Source organism: Primulina tabacum, chromosome 3 (genome assembly GCF_025594145.1).
Source record: "Primulina tabacum isolate GXHZ01 chromosome 3, ASM2559414v2, whole genome shotgun sequence".
NCBI classification, from domain to species: domain Eukaryota; kingdom Viridiplantae; phylum Streptophyta; class Magnoliopsida; order Lamiales; family Gesneriaceae; genus Primulina; species Primulina tabacum.
Window position 1 is genome coordinate 12,520,942 of NC_134552.1, and position 18,766 is coordinate 12,539,707.

The following is an 18,766-nucleotide window of genomic DNA, read 5'->3' on the forward strand; positions in this document are numbered from 1 at the left end:
GAAATGTCGTCCAAATAAAAAAAAGTGTCACTTTCATATATAAAATAAATAAATACATATATGGATCTATTGGCGTTTTTTCAACTTTTTCGATATATATAATGCAACCACAAGAATGATACATGACGCAAGCTTATATACAATTGGTTCATTTGATTAGTATGATTTACAAATTATACATCGAAAAATAATAGACGTAGGTTTTCACGTCATTGCAAAAAGAAAAAAAATTTGAAAGTAATATTTATTTATTATTATTATCAGATTTAAATAATGTTTTTGTTTTTTTATTTATCGTTCCAAATTATTGTACAACTCACTCATTAATTTTTATAATTACGATAGAACTCTTATTTGAATATAATCATTTTAAATTACACTATGTCATTTCATTAGTTTTATAATTATGATATTACTTATTTTTTAATATAAATAAAATTAATTTTAAAAAATTATACAAACATGTGAAACATGGGTCGTTACACTAGTGGTATTTCCGGAGAAGTGTATAGATCCTCAAAATATTCATTTTCTTTTGCAAAAGGGATATTATATATATGGTACCGATATTTTCCGAAAAATTCGAATTTTGTTTATTTAATGTAAATATACAAAAAAATAAAGTTATTTCAGTTAATTTAAAATCAATATATTGAAATGAGTAGATGAAAAATAATGTGTAAGATCGGTATTTTGAAAATAAATCAATTTTCGACAATATTAACAATGAAACATAACTCTTTTTAAATAATAAAAAAAAGGGCAATATAAAACTCAATTATTGTTCAGAAGCCAAACCGACTTCAGAAACTTGTGGGTTTACTACACTCGCAAAGCTAAACTCACCTATGCATTATTATTTATGTCTCGATTTGTGCATATTTACGTTTGTCGTACGATGGAAGGGTCCATATGTCGGAAAAATCAAATCAATGGATAGCAGCTTAGTGGATATGATTCATCGAATGCCACCAAAATCATCTTATCGAGTGGAAAGCTTTTAGACAATCCATCTATGCAATTGTCTTTTCTTTTTTATTTATATATGGTCGTAATGGGTATTGAAAATGATGGGTAATATATTTATTGACTTATTTTTTGAAGACTTCATCGAACTAAGTTGTTTAGATAGATAATTTGCAAATCTATTTAATTTGAAAGTTATTTTTTTTAATTCATAACAACGGATTTGAAATACTTGTTTCGTGGAATGATTTGAAATGTATTCACTTAAATGAGTAAGACCTCAAGATTAGAGTGGTATTAGGTTCAAATAATGAGCAAGTCTCTTGTGAGACGATCTCACAAATCTTTATCTGTGAGATATGTCAACTCTATCGATATTCACAATAAAAAATAATACTTTTAACATAAAAAATAATATTTTTTCATGGATGACTCAAATAAGAGATTCGTATCACAAAATACGACCTGTGAGACACAAGCTTTTGCCTCAAATCATATCACCTATGTTTAGTTAGTTAGATTATGTTTAGATAAATCTCCGGCCGTCATTGCATAAAAAATCAAATCATTCGGTCCAAACAGAAACACAAAAGATCGACCACAAGAAATCCATGCAAAAACAGAGACTTCAACATGTATTTGGTTCCCATGCAAAATTAGAGGAATATAAACCGAATATATGATGTCAATTTACATCCCCAATTTTGTAAAAGGGCCATTCAAGCCAGGTGATCTAACAAACGTAGAAAAAAAAAAATAATTACATGGAAAACTTTGTCAAAAATAAATTACAGAGCCTTTGAACACAGTTACTCTTTACCAGCTTAACACAAGATCAACAGCTTCATCTCAGGTCAGGTTCTGGTTCCCAGCAGTATTTCATCTCTTGCTCCGTGTATACAGGCAAGCCAAGCGTCGTCAAACAATTCAATACACTGAGTCATCCAACTAGCAGAAATAACAGAAGGTCCTGTTTCTTTGCGCATCCCTCTCTTCATAACCACGGATAAACGCTCTTATCGAAAGATGTTCTGAGGCATACGTTGCAAATGAAGCCAAAACAAGGGCTCCCACAACCATTAAGCCTAACCTGTTAAACCAGATGTATCATTCACTATAAAGACTTAATAGTTAAGTTGGTCATTGGACAGTTCCGCAGATCAAATTCTATTTCACATACTGATCAGTAGGCGCTAGATTATTCACTCCCTAATCTTCATACGATTTTCCATAATTACTTCTGGTTTTTTAGCAAATAGGTAAGCCAGGAATCCAATAACTATATAGATCCAAGTTAAGTAATATTAGAATAATAGTGCATCAGCAAATAAACATTAACAGTAGGATGCTGAAAGATCATAAATTCGAGCAAGATTCATTTGTCTGATGCACTTTCAGAGAGAAACACATGAAGTAAACAGAAAACGTCAATAAGACCAGCAATAAAGGTTTCCTGGGGAAAAAATAACCTAATTAACCATAATTAAATTACAAGTCAGAATCATGGAATTAAAAATTTAGGAAATTTTTACACACTTCCACATATCATATCATTCTCTGCAAACAAATGATCAATTGATAATTTCAAACAAATGTATCATGACAACTCTTGGGGTGCAATATCTGCTCCTGTTAAGAAAACGATCGAACCGTAGTGTTTGGGTTGTTATACAATTTAAAATATTTGAGTTGCACCGTTACTATCAGCTGTAACTTTTGGTAAAACGACAAACATTCGATCATAACCTTACAATTGACATCAGAGTCGAGCTCACGTGTTCGATTCACATAAATTGAACGGAGTCAATTGTTGTGAGAGAGACTGTTGTGTGCAATAATTGTCTCCGCTAAGAGAGCGATCGAACTGTGACCTTGGGCTGCTGTTCAGTTTAAAAGATTTGAATTGCAGCATTACTATATGTTATGTTTTCGGCCAAACGACAATTTCTGCTATAGTTTTTGGTAAAATGACAATCGTTCAATCCTCCAACAACTATTAGCCAATCGCTGCTGTAATATTTTGACACAACTATTGTTCTTTATACAACATCGAGACTCAATAGTCGGTGATAAACCATCTAAATCATCACGGATTGCTGCCAAGAGGGTTCATCATGTCCTTCCTCTTTAACAAAGAGAGTAAGCGAAAATAGCACCCACCCATAGTTAGCAACAAGTTCTAAGATCTAGTTCAAACAAGCAGCTGATAAATCATGTGAACTCGAGCACATTTACGACCACTCTACGTATAATTTTATGGGCACATTATCTTATTGTATACAGGCACTATAGCGCTTCCCAAGGAAATCTGAGTTTGTGATGCAATGTACCATCACTTTCAAATGTCTAGACAATAGGACCATTTGTTAGACACTACTTCATTGGATCCAATCTTCCTGCCATATTCTGAGGCGTTCTAAAAGTTAGAAATATTAAGAATTATGACTAAACCAACACAGGAATTAGCATTTCAAATATAAAAGAATCAAACTCGAGCATTTCATCACCTGTCCTTGACAACTCAGAATTCAACACTTAGCCGTCATAGGAATCCAAAGGAAAAGGCTTGGAACCAATGACTTGAGTTTTAGAAAGGCGTTTAAAGATTGAAAACCCACAATTTAACAGATGAGTAATCAGAATAATAAGCTTCATATTTTAAACAAATCTTCACAGAGCATCATATTTCACTTGGGTCCTTAACTTCACCATATCCATCATTATTTGTCTCAAGTGATAGCTATCCAAAATTTCACGTGTCCTTTGTCAACCACTTGAAGGGGTCAATGTTTAAACGGAACTTTACGGTTAGTTCTCAAATGCTTAAAGGGCCAAAATTCAATCCAACTTCACGATTTATCTTTTTGTCCTCCACAACATTTTAACATTCACTAGAAATAAAAGAATTAAGAACTAAATCTAAAATATGAAATAAATAATATCACCATCATGAAAAACTTAACTAAGCAATTGTTTAATATCCGACATGTAAATTGATACTACAGGAATAATCCAACTCAAAAGCAGGTCAAACAGCAGATCACTGGAGACTAGAGAGCAGATAAAACGAACATCTTAGCAAGCCTAGTTCTATCTAATCAATATTCACACAACCATCAACCAAAGCTGAAATGGTGCAAAATTTAGAATTTCTTACAACTAAAGTTACAAAAGTTGAAAGATAATGTCATTAACACACAAAAATACCTTGAAAATAAAGCAGTGATCCCAAAAAGACAAGGTAATAGAGGAGCTGCCAAAGCTAGTGATGCCATCCCAAGTCCATAATACCATGCAGAGGCATCACAAGACGATATTTGTCTTAGATGACCTGAAGACAAACCAAACACTATAACTCCAGTCATATGGATACACGAACATGCTAAACTAGGTATTTCCTTGCATGTATATACCTTTTCCAGAATCATGATCGTATGACGCAGGATTAGATGAAAATGATGATGCTTGATTGGCCGCATGCTTTCCCCATCGATGGATAACATGCAGATAACTTCCAAACAGTATGAAGAAAATTGTGAAGGTCCATTCATACACAAGAAGCAAACCAGTCCATGGCATTATTTGCCGAGGCACGATCAACATCGAGAGTGCAAGCGACAAAATTGCCGCAGCGAAGCATATAACCACTGACATCGCACCAAGAAAAACAGGCACCTTATTATAGGTAGCATTTGGGAACTGTATCACAATACACCATCACGTGAAAATAAAAATCAGAATGTATAGAATACAGCTCAACAATTTATTGTTATGTGTACATCAGAGAGTATCACCAGTGCTAAATAGATTGCAATATCAGCATGCAGAGAATAGACAATGTATCTTAGTGCAGCAAGTTCCTTTTACGAAAATTGGAATTAAGGATCATCCACATAATCTTAAAAAGAATATTTCAGCATAATCTTAAGCTGGGGAGTATAACACACCTGCTGACTAGAGCTGATGGTAGAGGAACTGACCGCAGAGTAACTAAGAATACCTCCAGATCTCAACTTGTAGACGAGGTGTCTAATATGATCAAACAATGATCGTGTCTGTGTGTATGAGCAACCATTTCAAATATAGAGAGTAAAGAGCACATTTACAAGCATTTAATGAAAACGAATATTATAGCTCCGAACCTGTAAAAAGGAGCGATAATAACAGAAAACCAGGAACACAAATGGAAGCAGAATTAGAAACTTGACTACTACATCATCTTTTGGATTTTGACCCCCACCAGTTCCTGGAAGACTTGCTTCAAGCTTTACCCTAACATTCTGGGTTATATCAGCAAAAACTAAACTAGTCAACCAAGGTGATGTAGGATATACACAAGTATTGCATCCAACAATAAAAAGCAGACGAATCTCAATAATATGTCGACTTAAAATTTCAATAATTTACCTGCCAGACATCGACTGGCTTAACAAGCCAAGACGTCCACCAATCCCAAGGCTTGAGAGGACCAAGTGTATAATGAATAACACGGAGTTCTTCCTCATCAACCATCCACTACACGTTTGGACAACCAAAAAAGAGAAAAATCTGAGGATTTTCGGTAGACATGGGATAGGAGATGAAGAAATTCAGGGAGTCCGGTAACTACCGGACTTCCTCTAGTACATGCCTCTTATTGCACCTTAACATTCTTAATCCAAATGTACATACTACCGCAATTTCAACTGTTAATATCCACCACCAATTTTTAAGAGACATCGAAATCTAATGGAATATTATCAGTCCAGCTCCTGTAAAACCTATATAAAGTCTCAACTCATAAAGCACATTTTTCAGATTAAACTTCTGGTGAAGCGCATGTTAAATCTTTTCTTCGTAAATATTAGATAAATATGAGGAATAATTACGCCACCCAACCCATATACCAATAAAAAGAAGAGTGTTTGGAAACACACAAAAGTGACAAGTAAAATAGAAAGAGTCACAAATGTACTGAACAGGCACCTTCCTTGAGCCAGCTTGCCAGCCTGAAATAACTGTGTTGTAATACACGGGAGCAACAATTGACAATTACTTAACTTTTTTTTTCACAGCGTCTACTTCCTCCCTTCTAAATTAGTCACATCCGTAAACAAAAACAAAATCAGCTATGGAGCTATGAGATGTTACCTTATTGGCAAGCATGTAAAGGCCAACATCTGCATTGTATAGAGTAGAAAGTCTCTCCATTTTGGGAATGGGTCTAGATTTCAACTCCTCTGGGGATAAATGTGGGTCAAAAATGCGTGCACTGGCAAAGTCGGGGTAGTATGAGTTGAGAAATCCTTGGTCACCTGCAGAGTACGGGGAAAAGTTTGGAATAAAAAGGAGAAGAAAGAAACTCGATAGTCCTCATAACAATTATTTGAACAATTTAGCATTAAAACAATTATTCAAGGTAAACATGACATTTCCATCTTAATTTAATGACACAAATAGTCATATCAAACTACAAAGTATTATTCACACAGCATGTATTCACCAAAAAAACCACAGAAATGGAGGAACACCAATATGCTATACCTCCAGTGTAAGAATACATGGTGGTCACTTTGGTCATCATGTCATTGAACAATTCTTCTGACGGTTCAACCACCATCACTCCTGAATTCAGCCTTTCTGAATGCTTTAAGTTGGCACAAAAGTTTCGACACTTGAAAAGATCTTCGATGCTCTTAACCACGATTGTATCAGCATCAAGATACACCACTGCCAAAACACAAAGTAATAACATTAAGAACGGCCATGAACCATCGAATTATCTGTTGTTAGTCAAACTAGCGTATATCTTATCTTGTATCTTAGGCTGGTAGCGTATATCATATCTTATCATAGGCTGATTTGTTGGTTCCTATTTTTGGGGATCTTGCTGTATCCATTCCTATTCTATAGGAATTAGCTGTTAGGAATTAGCTGTACTATATTGTGTATTTATGTACTGTGTTCCTTGATCGTGTATGTGATGATTAGAATTATTCTCTCTCAAAACTTCATGGTATCAGAGCCATGGGTGATGAATCTGAGAAAACTCCAAAGGGATCTGTTCCGTTTCCCTCCTCTTCTTCTAATCCTTCTGAAAACAGTCCTATAACTAGTTTTATCATCAGTCATAAATTGACTGATAAAAACTATCTCCAATGGTCCCAATCCATGATGATGTTCATCAGTGGACGAGGACGAGATGATTACCTCACTGGTGTTGCTGTTCAGCCGAGTCAAAGTGACCCGACTTTCAAAGCATGGCATACTGAAAACAATCTTGTCATGTCTTGGTTAATCAACTCGATGACCATAGAATTGGCGAGAACTTCCTGTTGTACACTACAGCGAAGGAAATTTGGGATGCGGCCCGTGATACTTTCTCCAGCAGCGAAAACACTATTGAACTTTTTCACATTGAAAGCACACTGCAAGATCTACGTCAAGGTGAGCAATCTGTCACATTGTACTTCACCACCCTTACCCGATATTGGCAACAACTAGATCTCTTCCAGTCATATAAGTGGAAGTGTGCTGACGACAGTGTCTTCTTTCGCCAAATTATCGAGACCAAGCGCATATTCAAATTCCTTATGGGTCTAAACAAGACTCTTGATGATGTGCGAGGCCGTATCCTCGGGTCTAAACCTCTACTAGCCCTTCGTGAAGTATTCTCTGAAGTCCGCCGAAAAGAGAGCCGTAAACGTGTCATACTCAGCCAATCAGACAGTCAACTAACCATCGAAGCCTCTGCCCTCATCTCCACTAGTGACACCCTCACTGACCTCACAGCCCTTGCCTCCCGCAACAACAGCAACAATCATCCAAAAGGTCGACCTTGGTGTGATCATTGCAAGAGGCCAGGCCATACAAAAGAAACGTGTTGGAAAATTCATGGCAAGCCTCTTGATTGGAAGCCAAATCGGAACCAAGAACGAGAGGCACGTGCAAACACAGTCACACAGCCTTCCCATCATGCACCCACTCCCTTCACCAAAGATCAAATGGATGCCCTACAGAAGATGTTCACTCATGTGGGAATTCAATCGACTGGTGTTGGCCTTCATGTGTCTCAGTCATCCTCTACTCCATGGATTGTCGACTCCGGAGCTTCAGATCACATGACAGGTGACAGATCCTTATTTTCCACTTATTCTCCTTGTACCAACTACCAAACAGTGCGTATAGCAGATGGCACACGCACCCGAGTAATTGGAGAAGGCCAAATTCGTATCTCTGAATCTATTGTCCTTCAATCTGTGTTGTTTGTTCCTACTATTGACTGTAATCTTATCTCAGTGAGCAAACTCAATTGTGACCTTAAATGTGTGACCACTTTCCATTCGAATTGTTGTGTGTTTCAGGATATGAGCTCGGGGAAGACGATTGGCAGTGCTAGACTTTGTTCCGGCATCTATCTCCTACAAATCAAACCTAAACCGAGAATGTGTGACAGTCCTCAGTGTTGGTCAATCAATAAATTAGAAAGCCAATTAGGAAGTCAGTCCAATAAAGATAGTGCAATCATGTTGTGGCACTATCGTCTTGGCCATCCCAATTTTTCATATCTAAAAAAATTGTATCCTTCCATGTTCATCAATAAAAATCCGAACTTATTTCACTGTGATATTTGTCAATTTTCCAAACACACTCGTGGCATATATTCACCGGTGCCATACAAACCAAGCACACCCTTCTCTCTCATTCACGGTGACATTTGGGGTCCAAATCGGATTCCAAATATCACCGGGGCTAGATGGTTTCTCTTGCTTGTTGATGATCATACTCGTTTAAGTTGGACCTTCCTCATGAAAGATAAGTCTGAAACAATAGCGATCTTTAAAAACTTTTATGCCATGGTTCAAACACAATTTCAAACAAATATTCAAGTGGTAAAAACTGATAATGCTAGGGAATTTTTTAATACAACTCTCAGCCCTTTCTTTCAATCTCGCGGTATCGTGCAACAAAGTTCATGTGTGGATACTCCACAACAGAACGGTGTCGCGGAAAGAAAGAATCGCCACATCCTCGACATGTCTCGTTCTCTCCTCTTTCAATCTAATGTACCTAAAAAATTTTGGGGTGAAGCAGTTCTTACAGCCACATATTTAATCAATCGCCTTCCCTCTCGTGTTCTTAAGTTCAAGAGTCCATTAGATGTGTTTCTGTCCCTATACCTTAGTAGCCACTTAATCACAAAGATACATTTCAAAGTTTTTGGTAGTACGGCCTTTGTTCATGTCCATTCTCAACATCGTGGTAAGCTTGATGCTCGCTCGATTCGTTGCATTTTTCTAGGATATTCTCCATCCAAGAAAGGGTACAAGTGTTTCTGTCCAACTACGCAAAAATTTTTTCACTCAATGGATGTTACATTCTTTGAGGATAAGCCCTATTTTTCCAATAGTGTAATTCAGGGGGAGAACCACACTACTTATGAATCACACAATTGGGAATCTCTTCTTGAAAACACTGATCACACACCCCTTCCAAACACAACTCCGGTTTCTGTTCCAATTCCGATTGCCTGCTGTCACTCCTGATCCTAATTCATCCACCTTATCTCCGTGTGTTTATCCCAAACACCTTCCTCTTCCCGATGAATCAATCAAAATGTACACTCGGAGACAACGAGTAAGCTTGCCTGAACAAAACCAGCAACCGAGTCCACCAGGAGATGATCATAGTCCAGAACTTCCTATTGCTCTGAGGAAAGGTACTCGGACCTGCACCAATCACCCTATCCAGAGATTCGTGTCATACTCCAACCTGTCTACCAAATACAGAGCTTGTGTGACGGCATTAGATGAGATTTCCATTCCGAGATCTGTTCACGAGGCGATGAAGATTCCGGAGTGGAAATCAGCTACTCTACCAGAGTATCGGGCCCTGCAAAATAATGAAACATGGATCTTAACTCAACTTCCTCCAGGGAAGCGAACCTGTAGGGTGTAGGTGGTTGTACTCAGTGAAACAAAAGGCAGATGGAAGCATTGATCGTTTCAAAGCTCGTCTTGTGGCACAAGGGTACACACAAAAGTATGGTATTGATTACCAAGAGACTTTCGCACCGGTTGCTAAACTCAACACTATCCGGGTCTTGCTCTGTATTGCGGCGAATCAAGAATGGCCTTTGTTCCAAATTGACGTGAAGAATGCATTCTTGAATGGTAACTTAATTGAAGAAGTTTACATGGATGTTCCCCCGGGATTTGAATCTGAGCAAACAACAGGAAAAGTGTGTCGTCTCAAGAAAGCCTTGTACGGACTCAAGCAATCTCCTCGTGCATGGTTTGAGAGGTTCACCAAGGTGTTGAAACAGGACAACTATTCTCAGTCGCAGGCTGATCATACTCTTTTCTATAAGTACTTTGATGATGGGTGTATCACCATCATTATTGTATATGTAGATGACATCATCCTCACCGGGAATAACAATGATGAGTCACGGCGGTTGAAAGGCCTTCTCGCAAGAGAATTTGAAATCAAAGATTTGGGGCACCTAAGGTATTTTCTCGGCTTAGAACTGGCTCGGTCTACAAAGGGAATTTCTGTGTCTCAACGCAAATATGTGATGGATTTGCTCCATGAAACAGGAATGAGTGGATGTAGGCCGGTTGATACTCCAATAGGATCCAAACACACGCCTGATGCCTCGAACTGAAGAAGCCGCAGCTGATAAAGGTCAATATCAGCGCCTCGTAGGGAAGTTAATCTATCTCACTCACACGCGTCCTGACATTAGTTTCTCTGTTAGCCGAGTAAGTCAGTTCTTGAGTGATCCTTCAGATGTTCACATGGAGGCGGTATATCGTATCCTTAGATACCTCAAAGCTGATCCAGGGAAAGGCCTCATGTTTATGAAGTAACCTAACAGATCTATAGAGGTATATACTGACGCTGATTGGGCCGGTTCACCAAGTGACCGAAAATCTACTTCAGGGATTTGTTCATTTGTTTGGGGCAATCTTGTTACTTGGCAAAGCAAGAAGCAACACGTGGTTGCTAGAAGTAGCGCGGAATCTGAATTCCGTGCTTTAGCTCAAGGGATATGTGAAGGAATGTGGTTGGATCGTCTCCTAAAGGAGATGAAAATCTCAACATCAGGCCCTATTCATCTAATGTGCGATAACCAATCAGCCATTGCTATAGCCAAAAATCATGTTCATCACGACAGAACAAAGCATGTCGAGATTGACAGGCACTTCATTAGTGAGAAGATCGAGAGTAATGTGATAAGATTGACTTATGTTCCCTCACGACAGCAAGTTGCCGACATCCTTACAAAGGCTCTATTTCGTCCCAACTTTACCGAGCTAATGATAAAACTTGGTCTTACAAGTATTTATCGGCTAGTTTGAGGGGGAAGTGTTGTTAGTCAAACTAGCGTAGATCTTATCTTGTATCTTAGGCTGATAGCGTATATCATATCTTATCATAGGCTGATTTGTTGGTTCCTATTTTTGGGGATCTTGCTGTATCCATTCCTATTCTTTAGGAATTAGCTGTTAGGAATTAGATGTAATCTATTGTGTATTTATGTACTGTGTTCCTTGATCGTGTATGTGATGATTAGAATTATTCTCTCTCAAAACTTCATTATCTATATTTAAAATGACCATCAATCAATCATCAAAAAGGAAAAATTCCAGCAAGTTTTATAAAACACGTAAATTATAGAAGAATTTAACCTACAACAGATTTACTGCCTCATTGTTAATACAAATGGTGATCACCTTTTTTGTAGTCTGTCATATTGAATATCTTAAGCTTTGTGTACACTCCCCAAAACCTTGAAGGACGTACTTGATTGGGATTTTCCAACAAACTAATTGTTTTCACAATCCAGCCATCTGCCTGCATGATAGAAACCAATTATAACAATTGAAATAATTAAAATAAATAAAGAGCACCTGCACTATCATCGTTATCATCAGCATCTCAACACTTACTTCATTATCCAAAATAAGGATCAATGAACCAATGTCCCTGGTTCCAAGACTTGAAATAGAAGAATCTACCAAAGACCCTTCCTTTTGGTAAAAAAAGGTAAGGTTCACACAAAAATTTATTTAGAGCTTCAAAAGCACGGGACTGAGACCCATTGAAATACTTGTGCTGCCCATGTTAAAAAAGCAATACATTCTACACTGATTTCGTCGCAACTTAATTTCGGAGCAATAACTTCATATCATGAATTCATCAAATATACTGAACTACCCGAACTGTATCACAACATCATTTAGTTAGTAAGGTAATGTCTCAAAGATTAAAGAATTTTTATAGGAAAGTACTGTTATGGAATCTACTTGAAGTTTAATAAGGGCAAGCAACTCACTCATTACTTTGAATTCAAAATACACTTTAAATGAAAAAAATATCCCAATACTGACGAAGGAAAAAAAAAGCTACCCAAGATGCAAAATTTAAGCTTGAAATCCGATTATCCTAATCTCCACAACATATAAAGCCAGCATCGTCCTTAATCACAAAAAGCTCAAACCAAGGTACAGCCACTACAATACTCAAAACCAAAAAGAAGCATCGCATATTCGTAGCATACAGTCTGTACAATCTATCTTTGAAGCAAAAATAAATAAATAAGGGAGAAAATAAAAGAAACCTTAAGCAACTTTTTAGCATAATTGGAGACTCCATCCGAAGCCAAAGTAACCATATCCTTGGTAGAACCCGTCTCGCGAATCGACTTCCCCAAAACCCGCACGCCGAGTAGGAATTCATCTCCATAGAGTAAGGTGACGTAAGCTTCTTTCGAATTCTGAGATCCCAAAGTTTTATCGCAACTGCATACTCCAATCATCACAATCAATAACAGCGAAAGAGTAAATCCTGGTTTTAACTTATTCGATTCCATAATCCTTCGAATGGTATTTTGAGAAGGTTTCGAAAGATCCGCCGATCGAATTTAAGGCAAAAAGGGTTGGGATTTCCACAATCGTTTTACCCAGGTCTTTCTTGTCGTCTCCAACCGTCCAACGAAGACTTGTCAACTTTGTCGTTCTTAATTGATTCTAATGTATTTTAGTGATTTTAAAAAAAGTATTTTAGTTGAATTTTTTTTAAGGTAAAATGTGCAATTATTTATTTAAAATTAGTTACTCTGTACACGCGATACATGTGTGTACAGTTTTTTTATCATTATCGATAGACTAAAGTGAAGTTTGACTAATTATTCAGGGACAAAATTGATATTTGAATTGTTGAAATAAAAAATAAAAATAAAAGTGTGTGTTGAAATTTAAAAACAAAAAACAAAAATGTAATATTAGTATCATAAAAGGGTAAAATTGAAAGAAAAAGTTAGTGTCCTTCCTAAATGGTTACTATCATGTCCTCAACTTTAATAAAATATATAATAGAATAGAATAGATTAGTGAATGAAAACACGAGCGTTTTTATGATTAGAAATTAAAAGTTATTTTCATAAATTCGATTTGAATTATAACATTTACTTATATATATGAATATTAAATAGAATATTTTTATGCAAAATTGTGATGTAAATATTTAACAAAAAAGGGTATCACGAGTCAATTTTGTTAACGGAGTCTCATATTTAGATCATGAAAAAATATTATATATTATTGTAAATAGGAGCAAAATTGATCATTCTCATCGTACAAGAGATCCATTAATCATTTCAAAATTATAGATAAAAATAGGAAATGTTTTATTAATTAAAATATGAAAATTACAAAAAAAAATTAACTTAAACATGTTTTTTTTTTTTTGCACTCATTTAATTTTGAAAGGAGTCGGGATCTTGGACATGTGAATTTCCGCTTACTCTGTTGTGATTGTTAACAATGAAGTGAAAGAAATATTCTCGTTTCTTTTTTATTTCAACTAGTAAAAAATACACACGTGTTACATGTGTTATTATTATTTTAATTTGATCAAATAATATTAAATAATGAATACAAAATTATTTTAAATTCAAAAGAGTTGTTCGATTTATAAGAGAAGTTTTGTTTATATTTTTTTAATCTAAAATATCAAATGACTTGAGAAAATTTTTAATAAGATAAAAAATATAATTATAAAATGAAATATCTTGGTCGTAGAGTAGTTACTTGAAAAATCTCATATTCAATAATATAATAATAATATAAATAGTATAGATAATATATAGTTATTATTGAATCCTAACGAAGTGACTTTGAGGATTTATATGGAAATTGCCGTTATATTTTTTTTAATAAAAATATTTTGTTTTTTTGTTTTTTATATTTGAACCCATAAAACCCCTAGACAAGGATCGCCATCCTGTAATCTGTATACTATACACCCACTATCTCCTCACTTCGCACACAAATTTTCCAGCAAACCCTAGATACGGCGACAGGGGATATCGAAAATCGTTGCGAAGATGAGGATCATGATTAAAGGCGGTGTTTGGAAAAACACCGAAGATGAGATATTGAAGGCGGCGGTGATGAAGTATGGGAAGAATCAGTGGGCACGAATTTCGTCTCTTTTAGTTCGTAAATCCGCGAAGCAGTGCAAGGCGCGTTGGTACGAGTGGCTGGACCCCTCAATCAAAAAGGTAAGAGTTCGATTAATGTTACAACTTTGGTGTTTTTGGAAGTATTGTGTAATTTAGTTGTGAAAGTAGTTGGACTGAATGGAAACAACATGTATCGGAGTGAAGGCGGGAAAGTCAGATTAGGGGAGAGAGTGAAATAGTGATAGAAGAAACTGGGGAAAATTGGGGATTTGAATTATTTGGATGGAACTACTGTTGCTGATTTTAGCTGATAACACGTTTCCATTTCTTCTATGAGCCATTACGATTTTATTACTTTTTCTTTTTCCTTGTTCTTGCAAACTCTGGGAAGGGTTGATTATGTGTTATCTGATGTATGTATCCACGTGCATGCAAACTTAAGAGACTGTTAACGCTTTTGCACCTGAAAGAGTGATGATTTGTTTTTTGCTTTTGCTATAATTTCATGTATTCTTTCTTGTGTATTGTAATGCAATCCAAATTTTCCACTAGAGAAGTTTTGTAGAAGGTTTTGAACGTTATAGTCATTGTAACTTGGATTATGTGATCCATGTTTACTGTGTTAGATAAATGACACGCGTCTGTGTATGTGCTATGTAGACTGAGTGGACCAGAGAAGAAGATGAAAAACTGTTGCATCTTGCTAAGCTCATGCCCACACAGTGGAGAACTATTGCCCCGATTGTGGGTCGTACTCCATCACAGTGCCTTGAACGATATGAGAAGCTCTTGGACACAGCATGTGCTAAGGATGAGAACTATGAACCTGGTGACGACCCAAGGAAATTGCGGCCAGGAGAGATTGACCCAAATCCGGAATCTAAGCCAGCTCGTCCTGATCCTGTGGATATGGACGAGGATGAGAAAGAGATGCTTTCTGAAGCACGAGCTCGGTTGGCCAACACAAGAGGCAAAAAGGCAAAGAGGAAAGCTAGAGAAAAGCAACTTGAAGAGGCCCGACGACTTGCTTCGTTGCAGAAAAGGAGAGAATTAAAAGCTGCTGGAATTGACATCCGGAAAAGGAAGAGAAAGAGAAGGGGAATTGACTACAATGCAGAAATTCCCTTTGAAAAGAAACCTCCTCCAGGCTTTTATGATGTTGCTGATGAAGATCGTCCAGCTGAACCAGTCAGTTTCCCAACCACCATTGAAGAACTTGAAGGTGAAAGAAGAGTTGAACGGGAAGCACGTCTTAGAAAGCAGGACATTGCGAGGAACAAAATTGCTCAGAGACAGGATACTCCATCAGCAATACTACAAGCCAACAAGCTCAATGATCCTGAAACAGTAAGAAAAAGATCTAAACTTAATCTCCCTGCACCACAGATCCCAGACCATGAACTAGAAGCGATTGCTAAGATGGGGATTGCCAGTGATCTTATTGGGAGTGAAGAATTAACAGAAGGGAATGCTGCAACACGTTCTCTTCTTGCAAACTATGCACAGACATCCCAGCAGGGTATGCCTTCAATGCGAACACCTCAGAGAACTCCTGCAAGCAAGCAGGATGCCATTATGATGGAGGCTGAGAACCAGCGGAGATTGACTCAATCTCAAACTCCCCTGCTTGGTGGAGAAAATCCATTGTTGCACCCATCAGACTTTTCTGGAGTCACTCCTAGGAAAAAGGATATTGCAACTCCAAATCCCCTCTTGACTCCTTCAGCAACTCCTGGAGGTGCGGGACTTACTCCTAGAATTAACATGACACCTTCACATGATGGGTATAATTCTGTTAGCATGACCCCCAAAGGTACTCCAATGAGGGATGAGCTGCACATTAATGAAGAAATAGATATACATGACCGTGGCAGGTTAAGGCAATCTGATTTGAGGAAGGAACTGGTCTCTGGATTGAAAACCCTTCCACAACCCAAAAACGATTACCAGATAGTTGTCCAATCCTTCCCCGAAGAGGATGAAGAACCTGAGGAGAAAATTGAGGAGGATATGTCCGACAGGATAACTCGAGAAAAGGCTGAGGAAGAAGCGAGACAACAAGCATTACTTGAGAAAAGATCGAAAGTGCTGCAAAGCGAACTACCTAGACCCCCACCATCTTCGCTGGAACTTATTAGGGGGTCTTTGATTAGAGCTGATGAAGACAAAAGCTCTGTTGTACCTCCAACATTAATTGAGCAGGCCGATGAGTTAATACGAAGAGAGCTTCTATTGTTACTGGAACATGATGAAGTGAAATATCCATCGGAAGAGAAACCTGCTAAAGAGAAGAAAAAAGGGTCTAAACGTGCCTCGAATGGGAAGTCTGTGCCTGCTCCTTCAATTGAAGACTTTGAAGAACATGAGCTGAAAGAATCTGACGCATTAATAAAGGAGGAGGTCCAGTTCATTCGAATGGCTATGGGCCACGAAAAGGAATCACTCGATGAGTACATAGAGGCACATGAAACTTGTTTAAATGATATCATGTACTTTCCCACTCGTGATGGCTATGGTCTGTCGAGCGTTGCCAACAACGTGGAGAGACTCACCGCTTTTCAAAATGAGTTCGAAAATATAAGGAAGAGGATGGATGATGATGCTAAAAAGGCTCTACGGCATGAGCAGAAGATTAAAGTTCTTACTAATGGCTATCAAATGAGAGCTGGAAAACTCTGGACACAGATCGAGGCAACCTTCAAGCAGATGGATACTGCAGGAACAGAACTTGAGTGCTTCCTTACTTTGCAGAAGCAAGAACAACTAGCAGCCACACGGAGGATCAGTAACCTTTGGGAAGAAGTTCAGAAACAAAAGGATCTCGAGCATATTTTACAGAACGCTATGGTGATCTATTACCAGAACTCGAAAGGGTTCAGAATTTGATAGATTTGTACCGATTACAATCAAAAAGACGGGAGGAAACTGCTACAGAAGACAACTACCACCTATCGTCGAGTGCCGAGGTGGAGACTGCTGATCAATCCGCTGCACAGGATCTCGAGACGTCAGCACCTTCAGCCATCACTGATGAAATAAACTCTATGGAAGTTGATACTTCTGATGTCTCGAAAGACGATGCATGAAATTAATTGTCTCGAAAAATATTGGCATGTCTATTTGTTTGTAACAAGAGCTGTCGATATTTGCATTCTAGAGATGAACATGGGGCGAAAATGTCGATCCATTTGGATTTGGTTTCTACGGGAAACATGTCAGCCACCAATAATTTGTTCAAATGCATGGAAGTCATGTATTGAAGAGATTAGCTTTGTTTCTCGCGGATTCACATTTTGTTTACGAATTGTATTGTGATGATTGTTGTAAATTTAGTATTCTCAGCAACGTATTTGACGTTATCTTCCATGGATGATATGTTCTCCAACTTACACACAAAGTTACTGTATAAAAGTTATATTTTATATTAATGGTGATTGGTCCTATGCAAAAGATGTTCTGAATCCAACTCGATATTTTAATCAAGTGGTTCAACTCGATTGTAGATTTTGTTTAGTTGGAAAATTAAATTTGAAACTCAATTGACCTGCACAATCCCTTATCAGAGATCTCGTGTGTTGAGCTAAAAAAATCATTCTTATTAAAGCAAACATTAATTAAATTAAACATCAAAAAATATATCAACAATAAACCTAATGACGTTTAAAAATCCACGATAGTAACTATTAAATGTAATATTTTGTCTCTTTAAATAAATTACACCTCCCAAAAATCATACATGGGTCCGGGTCTAGTCCTAGACATAAACTTGCTTTATGTAGTATGACTTGAGTAATGATTTGGGTTCGGATCCTCCCACCCTTAGAATAAGATTTCAAGAATTTGGTCGACTTGTACTTTAATAACGTTTTCAAATTTAATTGGAACTCTTCATGAGTATTAAATGATATAACAATTCATAAAAATGTTTTTTTAAAAAAACTTGTAATTGACTCATTGTGAATAGATAGATATGGTGTTTGATTTGAATTATGAAAAAATATATTTTTTATGTTATTTTTTTTTATCTTAAATATGAATCGAACTAACATTTCTCACGAAGATATATATATATATATCTGTAACATCAAATCTACTCCAATAACCATCCAAATTAAAAGCTACTTTCTTGCTAAAAGACATTCTATGGTAAATGCGAGTTGTACACACATCTACAGTTCAGGCTCAACACATATCTGTTGGGAATATATAATAGTTTTTTTTATGTCTTAAACACTTATTTTTCAGCTACATGTGCCCTGAATCAATTTCGAGTCTAGTCGAAATATATATTTTGGAGCCAATAAATTGGTAACTTCTTGCATAATATGGAATCTATATATTTTTTTCTTA

General features: G+C 36.9%; 2 protein-coding genes across 2 annotated transcripts; one reads left to right on the forward strand and one right to left on the reverse strand.

Moving 5' to 3' along the window:
* Positions 1 to 1,590: 1,590 nt before the first annotated feature.
* Positions 1,591 to 12,977, reverse strand: LOC142540449 (inositol phosphorylceramide glucuronosyltransferase 1-like). Its single transcript, XM_075646607.1, has 10 exons — positions 12,572 to 12,977; positions 11,685 to 11,805; positions 6,490 to 6,675; positions 6,097 to 6,260; positions 5,374 to 5,481; positions 5,109 to 5,246; positions 4,914 to 5,021; positions 4,380 to 4,665; positions 4,174 to 4,297; positions 1,591 to 2,056 (listed from the first exon to the last, which is right to left on the reverse strand). The coding sequence occupies exons 1-10, from the start codon at positions 12,821 to 12,823 to the stop codon at positions 1,915 to 1,917; spliced, it is 1,629 nt and encodes a 542-aa protein (XP_075502722.1). The 5' UTR covers positions 12,824 to 12,977; the 3' UTR covers positions 1,591 to 1,914.
* A 1,274-nt stretch (positions 12,978 to 14,251) lies between these two features.
* Positions 14,252 to 17,844, forward strand: LOC142540450 (cell division cycle 5-like protein). Its single transcript, XM_075646608.1, is given in 3 exon segments — positions 14,252 to 14,515; positions 15,077 to 17,252; positions 17,255 to 17,844. Coding segments are annotated over 3 exon segments (2,601 nt in total). The 5' UTR covers positions 14,252 to 14,338; the 3' UTR covers positions 17,503 to 17,844.
* Positions 17,845 to 18,766: the final 922 nt, after the last annotated feature.

Bases quoted from the DNA above. Each gene is read 5' to 3' on its own strand.
- LOC142540449 (XM_075646607.1), bottom strand. From the start codon at position 12,823: ATGGAATCGAATAAGTTAAAACCAGGATTTACTCTTTCGCTGTTATTG. The intron at 6,261-6,489 runs GTATAGCATATT...CGTACTCTGCAG, and splicing joins CATGTATTCTTACACTGGAG to GTGACCAAGGATTTCTCAAC. The intron at 2,057-4,173 runs GTATTTTTGTGT...CTGGTTTAACAG, and splicing joins ATCACTGCTTTATTTTCAAG to GTTAGGCTTAATGGTTGTGG.